At 50.7% G+C, this 14,652-nt stretch overlaps 1 protein-coding gene across 3 annotated transcripts in view; it reads right to left on the bottom strand.

The window, feature by feature from the left end:
• The window catches only part of LOC137421944 (actin-binding protein WASF3), a 33,776-nt gene extending 20,946 nt beyond the window's left edge, over positions 1-12,830 (bottom strand). The window contains exons 1-3 of one of the 3 annotated variants that reach the window (XM_068108543.2): positions 12,709-12,830; positions 3,715-3,867; positions 1,595-1,729 (exon numbers count right to left, since the gene is read on the bottom strand). In XM_068108543.2, the coding sequence (XP_067964644.1) occupies positions 1,595-1,729; positions 3,715-3,847 (268 nt within the window). In that variant the 5' untranslated portion in view covers positions 3,848-3,867; positions 12,709-12,830. Of the gene's footprint in view, positions 1-1,594; positions 1,730-3,714; positions 3,868-11,153; positions 11,174-12,708 lie in introns of those variants that run through there. The other 2 variants (XM_068108544.2, XM_068108545.2) reach the window with 2 other exon arrangements.
• Between the last annotated feature and the right edge of the window lie 1,822 nt (positions 12,831-14,652).

Below are 14,652 nucleotides of genomic sequence, written 5' to 3'. Positions count from 1 at the left end.
TCGTCTGGCATGGCCTCCGGAAGGCCGTCCGCGGCTGGGCCAGGACATGCCTCGCGTGCCAGCGCGCCAAGGTGCACCGGCACACCCAGGCCCCGTTGGCCCCGTTCACGGTGCCGGAACACCGGTTTGACCACGTCCACGTGGACCTGGTGGGACCTCTGCCCCCCTCGCGGGGTTTCACCCACGTCCTCACCATGGTGGACCGCACCACCCGGTGGCCGGAGGCCGTGCCGTTGGCATCCACAACGGCGGCCGATGTCGCGCAGGCTTTCATCGCCACCTGGGTCGCCCGGTTCGGCGCCCCCTCAGACATCTCATCCGACCGCGGCCCCCAGTTCACCTCGGAGCTCTGGGGGGCGGTTGCGCAGGGGCTCGGGGTCCGGCTGCACCGAACCACGGCCTACCACCCCCAGGCTAACGGCCTGTGTGAGCGATTTCACCGCTCATTGAAGGCCGCGCTCCGGGCCACCCTCCGCGACGGCGGCTGGGTCGACAGGCTCCCCTGGGTCCTGCTGGGCCTCCGCACGGCGCCCAAGGAGGACCTGCGCGCATCCGCGGCGGAGTTGGTCTTCGGGCAACCGCTGCGGGTGCCGGGCGAGTTCCTCCCCGACTCCACGGCACCATGGTCCGCGGCACAGCAGCGCTCCGCTCTGCAAGAGACCGCCCAGAGGTTCGCCCCGGTGCCAACGGCATGCCACGGGCACCCACCGACGCACGTCGCCCCGGAGCTTCGCACGGCGGAGTACGTCTTCGTCCGCCACGATGCCCATCGGACACCACTGCGGCCCCCGTACGACGGGCCTTTCCGCGTGCTGGAGACCGGGGCGAAGCACTTCACCCTGGACATCGGCGGTACTCCTGACCGCGTTTCGGAAGACCGCCTCAAGCCGGCCCACCTCGATGTGGACCATCCACCGCCAGTGGCCCGACCCCCACGTCGGGGCCGCCCTCCTGCGGGCGGACCCCCGGCACCGCCCAGCCCCGCCGCCACGCCGCCCCCCGGTCCTGCACCCATCCCAGGAGCAGCCAGGGGCATCCCACCTGGCATCCCTGCACCCCGGACGCCGCCGATCGCCAGGGGGCGCTTCGGCCGGGTCATTCGTCTGCCCCGCAAACTGGCCCTCCAGGTGCGCGGGAATTCTGGGGGGGCGCGTGTGGCGGACACAAAAGCCCACTGGCGTGGTGACATCATTCCACGCACCAAGTGGGCGGTGGCCACGCCCGAGGGGTAGGCGTGGCCTCATGATATACCCCGGGCGACCAGCCCGGAGGAGTACAGTGTTACAGTGTAGTCTTACAATAAAGACGTTTATATGTTACCGCTTGTCCGCTTCCTCCTTGCTCACAAGCAGCGCGCGTAACGCCGCGCTTTACCACTACCTATAACGTTATGTTTGCTTCCTTAAAAAAATTCAAGCCATGACCTCAACCACCTTAGCCTGGGACTTACTGTCCACCAGGCCATGGACATGGTCCACCAACGACCAGTACCCATTACAATGTTGTTTATAAATCTGTATTGGTCTTTCACCTCCATGAGCTGTGATGCACATGTGCAAGGTTACAAGGTAGGGGTAGTAAAGGTTACCCTTACCTTCCTCCACAGTCGAATCCAGCTGAGTGACCTTGATAGCGAGGCGGTCGATCCTTTCCTGGAGGGAATTTGCCCGGAGGTACACCCCGCTCGCCTCGTGGAAGAGCTCCCCAAACAAATCCTCTGCATGCCGGCCTGTTGTGGATGAAATACGACCGAGTCCGGTTATAAGGAAACCACTCGAGTTATTGCACGGAAATCAAATAGAACTCTCCATTAAGACCCTTTCATTAAGCACTATTATGGCCAAATAGGAACAGCAGGCCCAAGCATCTATGGTTAAGTGCAGAAAGTTTTTCAAATAAATGTATGGCCATGCCACGGCGGTATGGCCCACCATGCACCGTTGGGCACAGGTAGGTGTCATCTTTAAGGGAAGCGGGAGACAGAATTAAATAATTATTGACACAACAACCAATCCAAGGAACGTATCTGTTAGTTATAGCGAGACTAAATATGTCTATAGTTATAGACGTCTAAATAGCGTGGGCGTAGGGCAGGTATCCCCGATTGGTCAAACAAAAAAGGTGATGTGGTAAAGGGCGTATTGCGGCCCTTGGAGTTGTTTGATGGCCGGACGTGTGGCTCCCTGATTAGCTTAGGTTGTTCACCACTGATCCACTACCATTTATCATTTGGCCAACCTTGTGTGCACATTTCAATACGTTGGTCAAGGCTCATGGTAAAGAAGAAACTTGGAAACCATTTGGGGTCAGAAAAAAGAAGCAGAAGGACTTGAGACTTGGATTGACACTGACAAACAGGGTTTGTGCGGAGTAAAACGCAGGACAATCAGAGGCAGGATTTGATGAGTGTTGGATGGACAACTTGAGAGCCTGTAGGAAAGGGAAAGGAGTGCTGTGCAATTAGATCGGCTACTCTGGAGACAGGAAAAAGGCAGAGCGTTGGTGGAGATGGAAAGGGACGTATGACAGGATCAGAGAATTGGGCGGCAATGGGCGTCCCGGTGGGAATTTTGGAAAAATTAACATCATGAAAAACAAACACGAGTAACCAAGATGTACGAACGTATTCAGCCTGTCTGCAAATCCAACTTCATCTATTACTCAAAGCAGGTGTGTCTATGTGTTTGGCTGTTATCTCCATATGCGGGTTTCAGGAGATGGAACGGAGTCCTCCCAGGTCTCGAAGCATGCACCTCCATTTCAGTAAGGGATTCATGGACCAGTTTGTGAAGTTTTCTTATTCTCAGAGTTTTGTTAGGAGGGCCCTTTTCAGGATTGTCACCGAGCCCCGGACAGCTTACAACTGCAGTTTGTTTGTAGTAATATTCCCCGGGATGGTTTTTTAAGATCTCTGTGAGGTTCTTCTTTATCATTCCCGTTGCTCCAATTAATCACCGGTACAATTTCGGCACTCTTCTTTTTCCAGGAAGTTTGTGTGTATGCGTTCTACAGTTTTCTCGACTGCACCACATCTGCAGCTCATAGGGTAATTTGTACCGATTGGTCCGCAAAATCAAGTGCATGATAGATGGATCACGTTATTTAGGCGAAATTTGTAAATCGCGGTGAAAAGTTGGTGATTCAACCAAGTTTTGCATAGTTTTAAAAACCATGCTGATCGAAGTGCTTTTATATCGGTTTATATCTTGTTGATCCAAAGCACAAATACTTCCTCCTTTGTCTTCACGGTCATCACAGTACATGACAATTTTATCAATTTCTGGCAAAATGGAATGCATTTTGTGGTCCCGTGAGCTGTTGCAAAATATGAACCACCTTTAGAACCACCTTTAGAGGCCATTTCCCCCCCCCCCCCCCCCCCCCACAGAGCAGGGGTTGGCCTTTTTCAGGCACCGTGGTCCTCTTTTTTGAAGAAATGTTTTATGGCCGGATGCCCTTCCTGCCAGCAACCCTGTTAGTTGCCTCCTGCGACACACAGGGAATTACCAGTGAACTGGTACTCAATTTGCCGACCTCGGAAGGATGACAGGCTGAGTCAACCCCCCTGGCGTTAATTCAGCGATCGACCGGGATTCAAACCCAGGATCCTAGGATCCCAAGCCGGCACCCTAACCGCTAAGCCAACACCAGGCTGCCGTTGCAAAATATGCACACGTGTGTATAAGAAACAGGCATGGGACCTCTCGTCCTTACTCAGGCTGCTGAGCTGGCGGATTATTCCAGCAAGCGTGTGGTTGGTAACACATTCCAGCTCACTGGGCAGGCTGGGTGGCAGTGGCCTACGGCACAGGAAGCGTGGTTCTATGTTGCGCTTGATGAGAGGCATGGTGGCTCGTCACGTAGGCCCTGGAAAGAGGTCACAACACATTGTATGTTTTAGCACCGAGCAACGGGCAATCATATTGGAGATTATCTCAAGAAATATTTACAAAATTCCACAACTCGCATCCTTAGAGTTAGTCCACAGTCGCACATTGTCCCCTGTCCTACCATGCTCATTGGCTGTATACAATGGGAGTACAGCACTGATTTTTAAACGCGAGTGCTCTCAGAAAAGACAGTCAGCTTAGCCTCCGATATGAACCAGTTCTGGGTATGTAGCTGTGTAATTAGTTGTTACAGGTTATGAGTTTCCACTTTCCATTAAACCAATCAAACAATTCCTACTACAGAATGAAAACCTAGTCGAGTTGGTGAAGGCCAGCGTCGGCGGGGAGGTAGAACGATGGATGAAATCACAGGGACGTTGAGGTATGCTAGCCGCCGTGAGAAGCAAAAAGCTGATGTTTCTGGCGTTAATCCTTCGTTGGAGCAAAAGAGGTTTGGGCATTTTCCCTTCATTGGAGAAAAAGAGGTTTGGGCATTATCCCTTCGTTGGAGCAAAAGAGGTTTGGGCATTTTCCCTTCGTTGGAGAAAAAGAGGTTGGGCATTTTCACTTCGTTGGAGATGGAGGTTTGGGCATTATCACTTCATTGGAGAAAAAGAGGTTTGGGCATTTTCACTTCGTTGGAGAAAAAGAGGTTTGGGCATTATCCCTTCGTTGGAGAAAAAGAGGTTTGGGCATTTTCACTTCGTTGGCGAAAAAGAGGTTTGGGCATTATCCCTTCATTGGAGAAAAAGAGGTTGGGCATTTTCACTTCGTTGGAGATGGAGGTTTGGGCATTATCACTTCATTGGAGAAAAAGAGGTTTGGGCATTTTCACTTCGTTGGAGAAAAAGAGGTTTGGGCATTATCCCTTCGTTGGAGAAAAAGAGGTTTGGGCATTTTCACTTCGTTGGCGAAAAAGAGGTTTGGGCATTATCCCTTCATTGGAGAAAAAGAGGTTTGGGCATTTTCACTTCGTTGGAGAAAAACAGGTTTGGGCATTATGTCTTCGTTGGAGAAAAAGAGGTTTGGGCATTATCCCTCCGTTGGAGCAAAAGAGGTTTGGGCATTATCCCTTCGTTGGAGAAAAAGAGGTTTGGGCATTATCCCTTCGTTGGAGAAAAAGAGGTTTGGGCATTATCCCTTCGTTGGAGAAAAAGAGATTTGGGCATTATCCCTTCGTTGGAGCAAAAGAGGTTTGGGCATTTTCCCTTCGTTGGAGCAAAAGAGGTTTGGGCATTTTCCCTTCGTTGGAGCAAAAGAGGTTTGGGCATTTTCCATTCGTTGGAGCAAAAGAGGTTTGGGAATTTTCCTTTCGTTGGAGCAAAAGAGGTTTTGGGCATTATCCCTTCGTTGGAGAAAAAGAGGTTTGGGCATTATCCCTTCGTTGGAGAAAAAGAGGTTTGGGCATTATCCCTTCGTTGGAGCAAAAGAGGTTTGGGCATTTTCCCTTCGTTGGAGCAAAAGAGGTTTTGGCATTTTCCCTTCGTTGGAGCAAAAGAGGTTTGGGCATTTTCCATTCGTTGGAGCAAAAGAGGTTTGGGAATTTTCCTTTCATTGGAGCAAAAGAGGTTTGGGAATTTTCCCTTCGTTGGAGCAAAAGAGGTTTGGGCATTATCCCTTCGTTGGAGAAAAAGAGGTTTTGGGCATTATCCCTTCGTTGGAGCAAAAGAGGTTTGGGCATTATCCCTTCGTTGGAGCAAAAGAGGTTTGGGCATTATCCCTTCGTTGGAGCAAAAGAGGTTTGGGCATTATCCCTTCATTGGAGAAAGAGGTTTGGGCATTATCCCTTCGTTGGAGCAAAAGAGGTTTGGGCATTATCCCTTCGTTGGAGCAAAAGAGGTTTGGGCATTATCCCTTCATTGGAGAAAGAGGTTTGGGCATTATCCCTTCGTTGGAGCAAAAGAGGTTTGGGCATTATCCCTTCGTTGGAGCAAAAGAGGTTTGGGCATTATCCCTTCGTTGGAGAAAAAGAGGTTTGGGCATTATCCCTTCGTTGGAGCAAAAGAGGTTTGGGCATTATCCCTTCGGTGGAGAAAGAGGTTTGGGAATTTTCCCTTCATTGGAGCAAAAGAGGTTTGGGCATTTTCCCTTCGTTGGAGATGAAGAGGTTTGGGCATTATCACTTCATTGGAGAAAAAGAGGTTTGGGAATTTTCACTTCGTTGGAGAAAAAGAGGTTTGGGCATTATCCCTTCGTTGGCGAAAAAGAGGTTTGGGCATTATTCCTTCGTTGGAGAAAAAGAGGTTTGAGCATTATCCCTTCGTTGGAGAAAAAGAGGTTTGGGCATTATCCCTTCGTTGGAGAAAAAGAGGTTTGGGCATTATTCCTTCGTTGGAGAAAAAGAGGTTTGGGCATTATCCCTTCGTTGGAGAAAAAGAGGTTTGGGCATTATCCCTTCGTTGGAGAAAAAGAGGTTTGGGCATTATCACTTCGTTGGAGAAAAAGAGGATTGGGCATTATCCCTTCGTCCCATTTTACTCTGATGAAGGATTAACGCTCAAAATGTGAGATTCTCCTTTATCCCCATGGTGGTTACCATACCTCCATCAACGTTCTGTTGATTTCATTGATAATTCCTTCCATAATTGTTGAACAAAACCCCATCCACACGGGTTCATCACATCCATCCACACGGGTTCATCACATCCATCCACACGGGTTCATCACATCCATCCACACGGGTTCATCACATCCACCCACACGGGTTCATCACATCCATCTACACTGGTTCATCACATCCATCCACACGGGTTCATCACATCCATCCACACGGGTTCATCACATCCATCCACACGGGTTCATCACATCCATCCACACGGGTTCATCGGTCATCACATCCACACAGGTTCATCACATCCATCAACACGGGTTCATCACATCCATCCACATGGGTTCATCACATCCATCCACATGGGTTCATCAATCATCACATCCACACGGGTTCATCAGTCATCACATCCACACGGGTTCATCACATACATCCACACGGGTTCATCAGTCATCACATCCACACGGGTTCATCACATCCATACACACGGGTTCATCACATCCTTCCACATGGGTTCATCACATACATCCACACGGGTTCATCAGTCATCACATCCACACGGGTTCATCACATACATCCACACGGGTTCATCAGTCATCACATCCACACGGATTCATCACATACATCCACACGGGTTCATCACAAACATCCACACGAGTTCATCAGTCATCACATCCACACACGGGTTCATCACATCCATACACACGGGTTCATCACATCCTTCCACATGGGTTCATCACATACATCCACACGGATTCATCAGTCATCACATCCACACGGATTCATCACATACATCCACACGGGTTCATCACATACATCCACACGGGTTCATCAGTCATCACATCCACACGGGTTCATCACATACATCCACACGGGTTCATCAGTCATCACATCCACACGGATTCATCACATACATCCACACGGGTTCATCACAAACATCCACACGAGTTCATCAGTCATCACATCCACACTGGTTCATCACATACATCCACACTGGTTCATCACATACATCCCCACGGGTTCATCAGTCAGCACATCCACACACGGGTTCATCAGTCATCACATCCACACGTGGGTTCATCAGTCATCACATCCACATGTGGGTTCATCAGTCATCACATCCACACGCGGGTCCATCAGTCATCACATCCATCTACATGCGGGTCCACCAGTCATCACATCCATCCACACACGGTTTCATCAGTCATCACATTCATCCACACACAGTTTCATCAGTCATCACATCCACACGTGGGTTCTTCAGTCATCACATCCACACGCGGGTTCATCAGTCATCACATCCACACGCGGGTTCATCAGTCATCACATCCACACATGGGTTCATCAGTCATCACATCCACACATGGGTTCATCAGTCATCACATATACACGTGGGTTCATCAGTCATCACATCCACACGCGGGTTCATCAGTCATCACATCCACACGTGGGTTCATCAGTCATCACATCCACACGCGGGTTCATCAGTCATCACATCCACATGCGGGTTCATCAGTCATCACATCCACATGCGGGTTCATCAGTCATCACATCCACACACGGGTTCATCGGTCATCATTTCATCCACACGCGGGTTCATCAGTCGTCACATCCACACGTGGGTTCATCAGTCATCACATCCACACGTGGGTTCATCAGTCATCACATCCACATGTGGGTTCATCAGTCATCACATCCACACGCGGGTCCATCAGTCATCACATCCATCTACATGCGGGGTCCATCAGTCATCACATCCATCCACACACGGTTTCATCAGTCATCACATCCACACGTGGGTTCATCAGTCATCACATTCACACGCCGGTTCATCAGTCATCACATCCACACACGGGTTCATCAGTCATCACATCCACACATGGGTTCATCAGTCATCACATCCACACATGGGTTCATCAGTCATCACATCCACACATGGGTTCATCAGTCATCACATCCACACATGGGTTCATCAGTCATCACATCCACACATGGGTTCATCAGTCATCACATCCACACGTGGGTTCATCAGTCATCACATCTACACGTGGGTTCAGCAGTCATCACATCCACACGTGGGTTCATCAGTCATCACATCCACACGTGGGTTCATCAGTCATCACATCCACACGCGGTTTCATCAGTCATCACATCCACACACGGGTTCATCGGTCATCATATACATCCACACGTGGGTTCATCAGTCATCACATCCACACGCGGGTTCATCAGTCATCACATACATCCACACGCGGGTTCATCAGTCATCACATCCACACGCGGGTTCATCATTCAGCACATTTACCTGCGGGTTCATCAGTCATCACATCCACACACGGGTTCATCATTCATCACATCCACACATGGGTTAATCAGTCATCACATCCACACATGGGTTCATCAGTCATCACATCCACACATGGGTTCATCAGTCATCACATCCACACATGGGTTCATCAGTCATCACATCCACACATGGGTTCATCAGTCATCACATCTACACGTGGGTTCAGCAGTCATCACATCCACACGCGGGTTCATCAGTCATCACATCCACACGCGGGTTCATCAGTCATCACATCCACACACGGGTTCATCGGTCATCATATACATCCACACGTGGGTTCATCAGTCATCACATCCACACGCGGGTTCATCAGTCATCACATACATCCACACGCGGGTTCATCAGTCATCACATCCACACGCGGGTTCATCATTCAGCACATTTACCTGCGGGTTCATCATTCATCACATCCACACGCGGGTTCATCATTCATCACATTTACACGCTGGTTCATCATTCATCACATCCACACGCGGGTCCATCAGTCATCACATCGATCGACACGCGGGTACATCAGTCATCAAATACATCGACATGCAGGTACATCAGTCATCACATCCATCGACATGCAGGTACATCAGTCATCACACACATCCACACGCGGGTTCATCAGTCATCACATATATCCACACGTGGGTTCATCAGTCATCACATCAATCGACACGCGTGTGCATCAGTCATCAAATACATCCACACGCGGGTTCATCAGTCATCACATCCATCGACACGCGGGTTCATCAGTCATCACACACATCCACACGCGGGTTCATCAGTCATCACACACATCCACACGCGGGTTCATCAGTCATCACACACATCCACACGCAGGTACATCAGTCATCACACACATCCACACGCGAGTCCATCAGTTATCACACACATCCACACGCGAGTCAATCAGTTATCACACACATCCACACGCGGGTTCATCATTCATGACACCCATCTACACGTGGGTCCATCAATCATCACACATCCACACGCGGGTCCATCAGTCATCACACACATCCACACGCGGGTCCATCAGTTATCACACACATCCACACGCGGGTTCATCATTCATGACACCCATCTACACGTGGGTCCATCAATCATCACACATCCACACGCGGGTCCATCAGTCATCACACACATCCACACGCGGGTCCATCAGTCATCACACACATCCACACACGGGTCCATCAGTCATCACACACATCCACACACATTCATACAAGCACAAGACTCACAGATTCAATAAAAAATATCTCGACACACAGTTAGGGACAGAAGCCTTATTCACTTAAATCATAATGGACACCTGACTTTTATTTAAATTTTTTTTACCTCCGCCACCGCGTGTGGATGGAGGTCTTATGTTTTCACCCCCTGTCTGTCTGTCTCTGTCTGTCTGTTTGTGAACAGGATATTTCAAAAAGTTGTGGACGGATTCGGACGAAATTTGGTGGAGAGGTTTGGTATGTGATGAGGACAAAATATTTCGATTTTGGTGAAGATCCGGATCTGGACCTAAGAATTTGGAGTTTTAAAAATTATTCTTCACCATTTAAGTGATTGGGGCCAAAAACGGTATAGGACCAGGTGAAGGTATACACCATTTTATACAATCCCCGTCATGAGACTTCCACAAAACAACTGAAACCCCTTCATTGCCGAAAAGACCGTGAAGGAAGAGGAAGAGCCGCGGGTGCATGGCAAATTTTCACAGGGAAATAAATAATCAATACAGTGAAGAGGAAGAGGAAACAATGGATTACCGCAACAGGCAATTGCGGATGACCGCAAAACCGCGATAAAGCCACGCCCACGTTCCAAAAAATCTCGCCACGTGACTTCATTAATTAGTCGAGATCCGCCATTTTAACCCCGCGCTTTCAGCATTCCCCACGCTAACAGCGACACAGCGTACAATTCCTCCACAGAGTGGAGTATAATTATTACCCCGAACGCACCCGACATCATCGCATCAGAACAACCCGCTGTCATTACAAATTCGACTTTTGCTTTATGGGGTCTTTCGGTCCATATTGTATAACTTTACAGCTATTTTACAGTTTACAGTACACTGCCCTTCAGAACTCACAAACAGCGTTCGTTGATTGAGCGTGGTATAAAACCATGACGGTGTTGTTTGCGAAGGCGTCTTAGGAATTTCTTTTCACCGGATTTGAATTTTATTTTACTTCATTCTCACCTCATTCTTCAACCATCTTACTCACACCATTCGCTGCTCACTCTTCACCATTAACTGCTAAACTCACTCAACCACCATTCATTGCTCACTCTGCCTTCAAATCACGTCAGAGTTCATTCAAATCACTTGCCACGAAATCAACAGAGAACAGAAGTCTTCATTCAAACCACTCACACGGGTCACTCTTCAATGTTACGCCATGTGTTCTACCAGGTCCCACGATCACATCTTCCTCTCATTTATTTGCTGACTCTTCACTCAGTTCTTCATTCATATTGCGCGCGCAGATCATTCCTCACCATGGACTCTGCACGCCCGTTAACGTCAACTTTGAATGAATGAATGAATGACCTCTTCTTATGTCAGTCATTCATTCATTCCGTCATGCCCTGTCATCATCATCATCAACACCACATTCATCCAATGTATCAGTTTATCGACTTCATTTGGATTTGGCGAAGACTGGAACTCGGGGATAAATAATCAGCACATTCATTTTATTATTCATTTGTTGTTTTTGTTTAAACTTTCAAAAAAGTCCTCCTTTTTTTTTTCGACACGATCTCCTCACCACAGCTTTTGTTACAGCTCACTCCCTCACTACATCACCACAGCTCACTACATCCACACCGTTCACTACATCCACACAGCTCACTACATCACCACCGTTCACTACATCACCACAGCTCACTACATCACCACAGCTCACTCCCTCACCACAGCTCACTCCCTCACCACAGCTCACTACATCACCACCGTTCACTACATCACCACAGCTCACTCCATCACCACAGCTCACTACATCACCACAGCTCACTACATCACAACTCACTAACTCACCACAGCTCACTCCATCACCACCGTTCACTACATCACCACAGCTCACTACATCCACACAGCTCACTACATCCACACAGCTCACTACATCACCACCGTTCACTACATCCACACAGCTCACTACATCACCACCGTTCACTACATCACCACAGTTCACTACATCACCACAGTTCACTACATCACCACAGCTCACGACATCACCACAGTTCACTACATCACCACAGTTCACTACATCACCACAGCTCACTACATCACCACAGCTTTTGTTACAACTCACTCCATCACCACAGCTCTCACTCACCACAGCTCACTCCATCACCACAGCTCACTCCATCACCACAGCTCACTCCATCACCACAGCTCACTCACTCACCACAACTCACTCACTCACCACAGCTCACTACATCACCACAGCTCACTCACTCACCACAGCTCACTCACTCACCACAGCTCACTCACTTACCACAGCTCACTCACTCACCATAGCTCACTCCATCACCACAGCTCACTCCATCACCACAGCTCACTCCATCACCACAGCTCACTCCATCACCACAGTTCACTCCCTCACCACAGCTCACTCCCTCACCACAGCTCACTCCCTCACCACAGCTCACTCCCTCACCACAGCTCACTCCCTCACCACAGCTCACTACATCACCACAGCTCACTACATCACCACAGCTCACTCCATCACCACAGCTCACTCCATCACCATATCTCTCTCCCTCACCACAGGCACAGCTTTCTTTATACTATAGCTCGGTCTCCTCTCACATCTCACCCTCCCAAATGAATATGATCTGACACGTTCTCCCGCCATCACCCACACGCGTCTCCCGCGGTCACGAAACCACGCAGGTAAACAACCAACCAACCATCACTCACTCACCTTATCGATACCTCGACATGTATTTCAATTCCTCACAGACGTCCTGCTTTTTATCGGCTCTCCTCTTTTTCATGCTCATCCCTACGATCCGGCGATTTAGACAAAGGTTGCTACCATTTCCCGAGCAGGGTGCAACGTATTGACCGAGGATGCGGTGTCTTCGCACCAAGTGTTTGTGCAGCATTTTTGTTTTTAACTAAACCGATAATTATATTCATAGCTCTCATTTCCTTCATTGATTTTTATTGAGTTCGAAATAATCTCGAAGGGATACAAACCATTTTCCGGCCATTTTCCCCACCCTGCTCCGTCTGCAGCAAACGTGGAACGGTCCGCGCGCGGTCATTCTTCGGACAAACCCACGTGGTGAGGGGGAGGAGTCACGGTGAGACGACCCGTTTTGCGAGATGTTTCGCCGCGTTCCTTTGCTCGTATCACGTCCATTGAACGGTCACGTGGTCGACTGCCCAACCGTATTGCCTTCAATTTGTATTCTGAAAGCGTCAATGTATATATATATATATATTGGAAAGTCGTGTAATGCTTGTGCTGAGCCCACTGGTGATGAACCTGCTCAGGGGCGGATCCAGGAATTTCAAGACGGGGGGGGGGTGCATGAGACAAAAGCGCTGGGGAGGGAGGGGGTGGGTTAAGGGGTGTCTGGGGGCCCTCCCACGGGAAAGGGTGTGTGGTGTGTGTGTGTGTGGACGGTGTGGTGTGTGTGTGTGGGGTGTGCATGCGTGCGGCATGTTTTTTGTGTAGTTCTCGCGAAATGATCGTTATGATCTCCTGAGTTAATTAGGCTCATTAACTACAAAGAATCCAGAAGAATTCCCATGTTTCTAAACGCACGCCATGTTAAGGTGTATAGTGTGGTGCTGTGCACACACGACTCGATTGCCAGAGAGGTCGGCCACAACGCGTTGATACAACAAGTCTTTATTCAGAGCTCGCACTTCAGCACTGGGCGGGCTCGAGCTTAGAGCCCGCATATATCTCCCGAGGCCACGCCTTGCCCCCGGGCGTGGCCGATCGGCTGAAAGGCGGGGCATGCATTTCAGTTCCCCGCCTGGACGCTCGCGCCACCCACTGGTGCGCGAAATTATTGACCCTTGTGCCCGCCACACGCGCCCCACCAGAATTCCCGCGCACCTGAAGGGTGACCTTGCGGGGAAGCCGGATGACCCGGCCGAAACGCCCCCTGGCGATGCGTGCAGGGCTGGGGGGTAGCGGGGCTGGGGGGTGCCGGGGGTCTGACCGCCGGGGAGCGGCCTCGACGCGGAGTCAGAGCTGCTTGCGGGGGGTGGTCCAGATCGAGGTGGGCCGGCTTGAGGCGGTCCACGGAGATACACTCCGGAGCACCGCCGATGTCCACAGTGAAATGTTTGTCCCCGGTCTCCAGCACGCGGAAAGGCCCGTCGTATGGGGGCCGCAGCGGTGCCCAGTGGGCGTCGTGTCGGATGAAAACGTACTCCGCCGTGCGAAGCTCCGGGGCGACGTTGGAGGGCGGGCAACCGTGGTGTGCCGTGGGCACCGGGGCGAACCTCCTGGCGGCCTCCTGCAGGATGGAGCGTTGTTGCGCCGCGGACCAAGGAGCCGTGGAGTCGGGGATAAACTCGCCTGGCACCCACAGCGGCTGTCCGAAGACCAGCTCCGCCGAGGACACGCGCAGGTCGTCCTTGGGCGCCGTCCTGAGGCCCAGCAGGACCCAGGGGAGCCTGTCGGCCCAGCTGCCGTCGTGGAGGCTGGCCCGGAGTGCGGCCTTCATGGAGCAATGAAAGCGCTCGCACAGGCCATTGGCCTGTGGGTGGTAGGCCGTGGTGCGGTGCAGTTTGACGCCGAGCCCTTGCGCCACCACGCCCAAGAGCTCCGAGGTGAACTGGGGGCCGCGATCGGACGAGATGTCCGAGGGGGCACCAAACCGGGCAACCCACGTGGCGATGA

This window comes from Myxine glutinosa, chromosome 2 (genome assembly GCF_964187855.1).
Source record: "Myxine glutinosa chromosome 2, kmMyxGlut1.1, whole genome shotgun sequence".
Taxonomy (NCBI): Eukaryota; Metazoa; Chordata; class Myxini; order Myxiniformes; family Myxinidae; genus Myxine; species Myxine glutinosa.
Note: the sequence above shows the minus strand (reverse complement) of the source record. Positions and strands in the feature narration are given on the sequence as shown.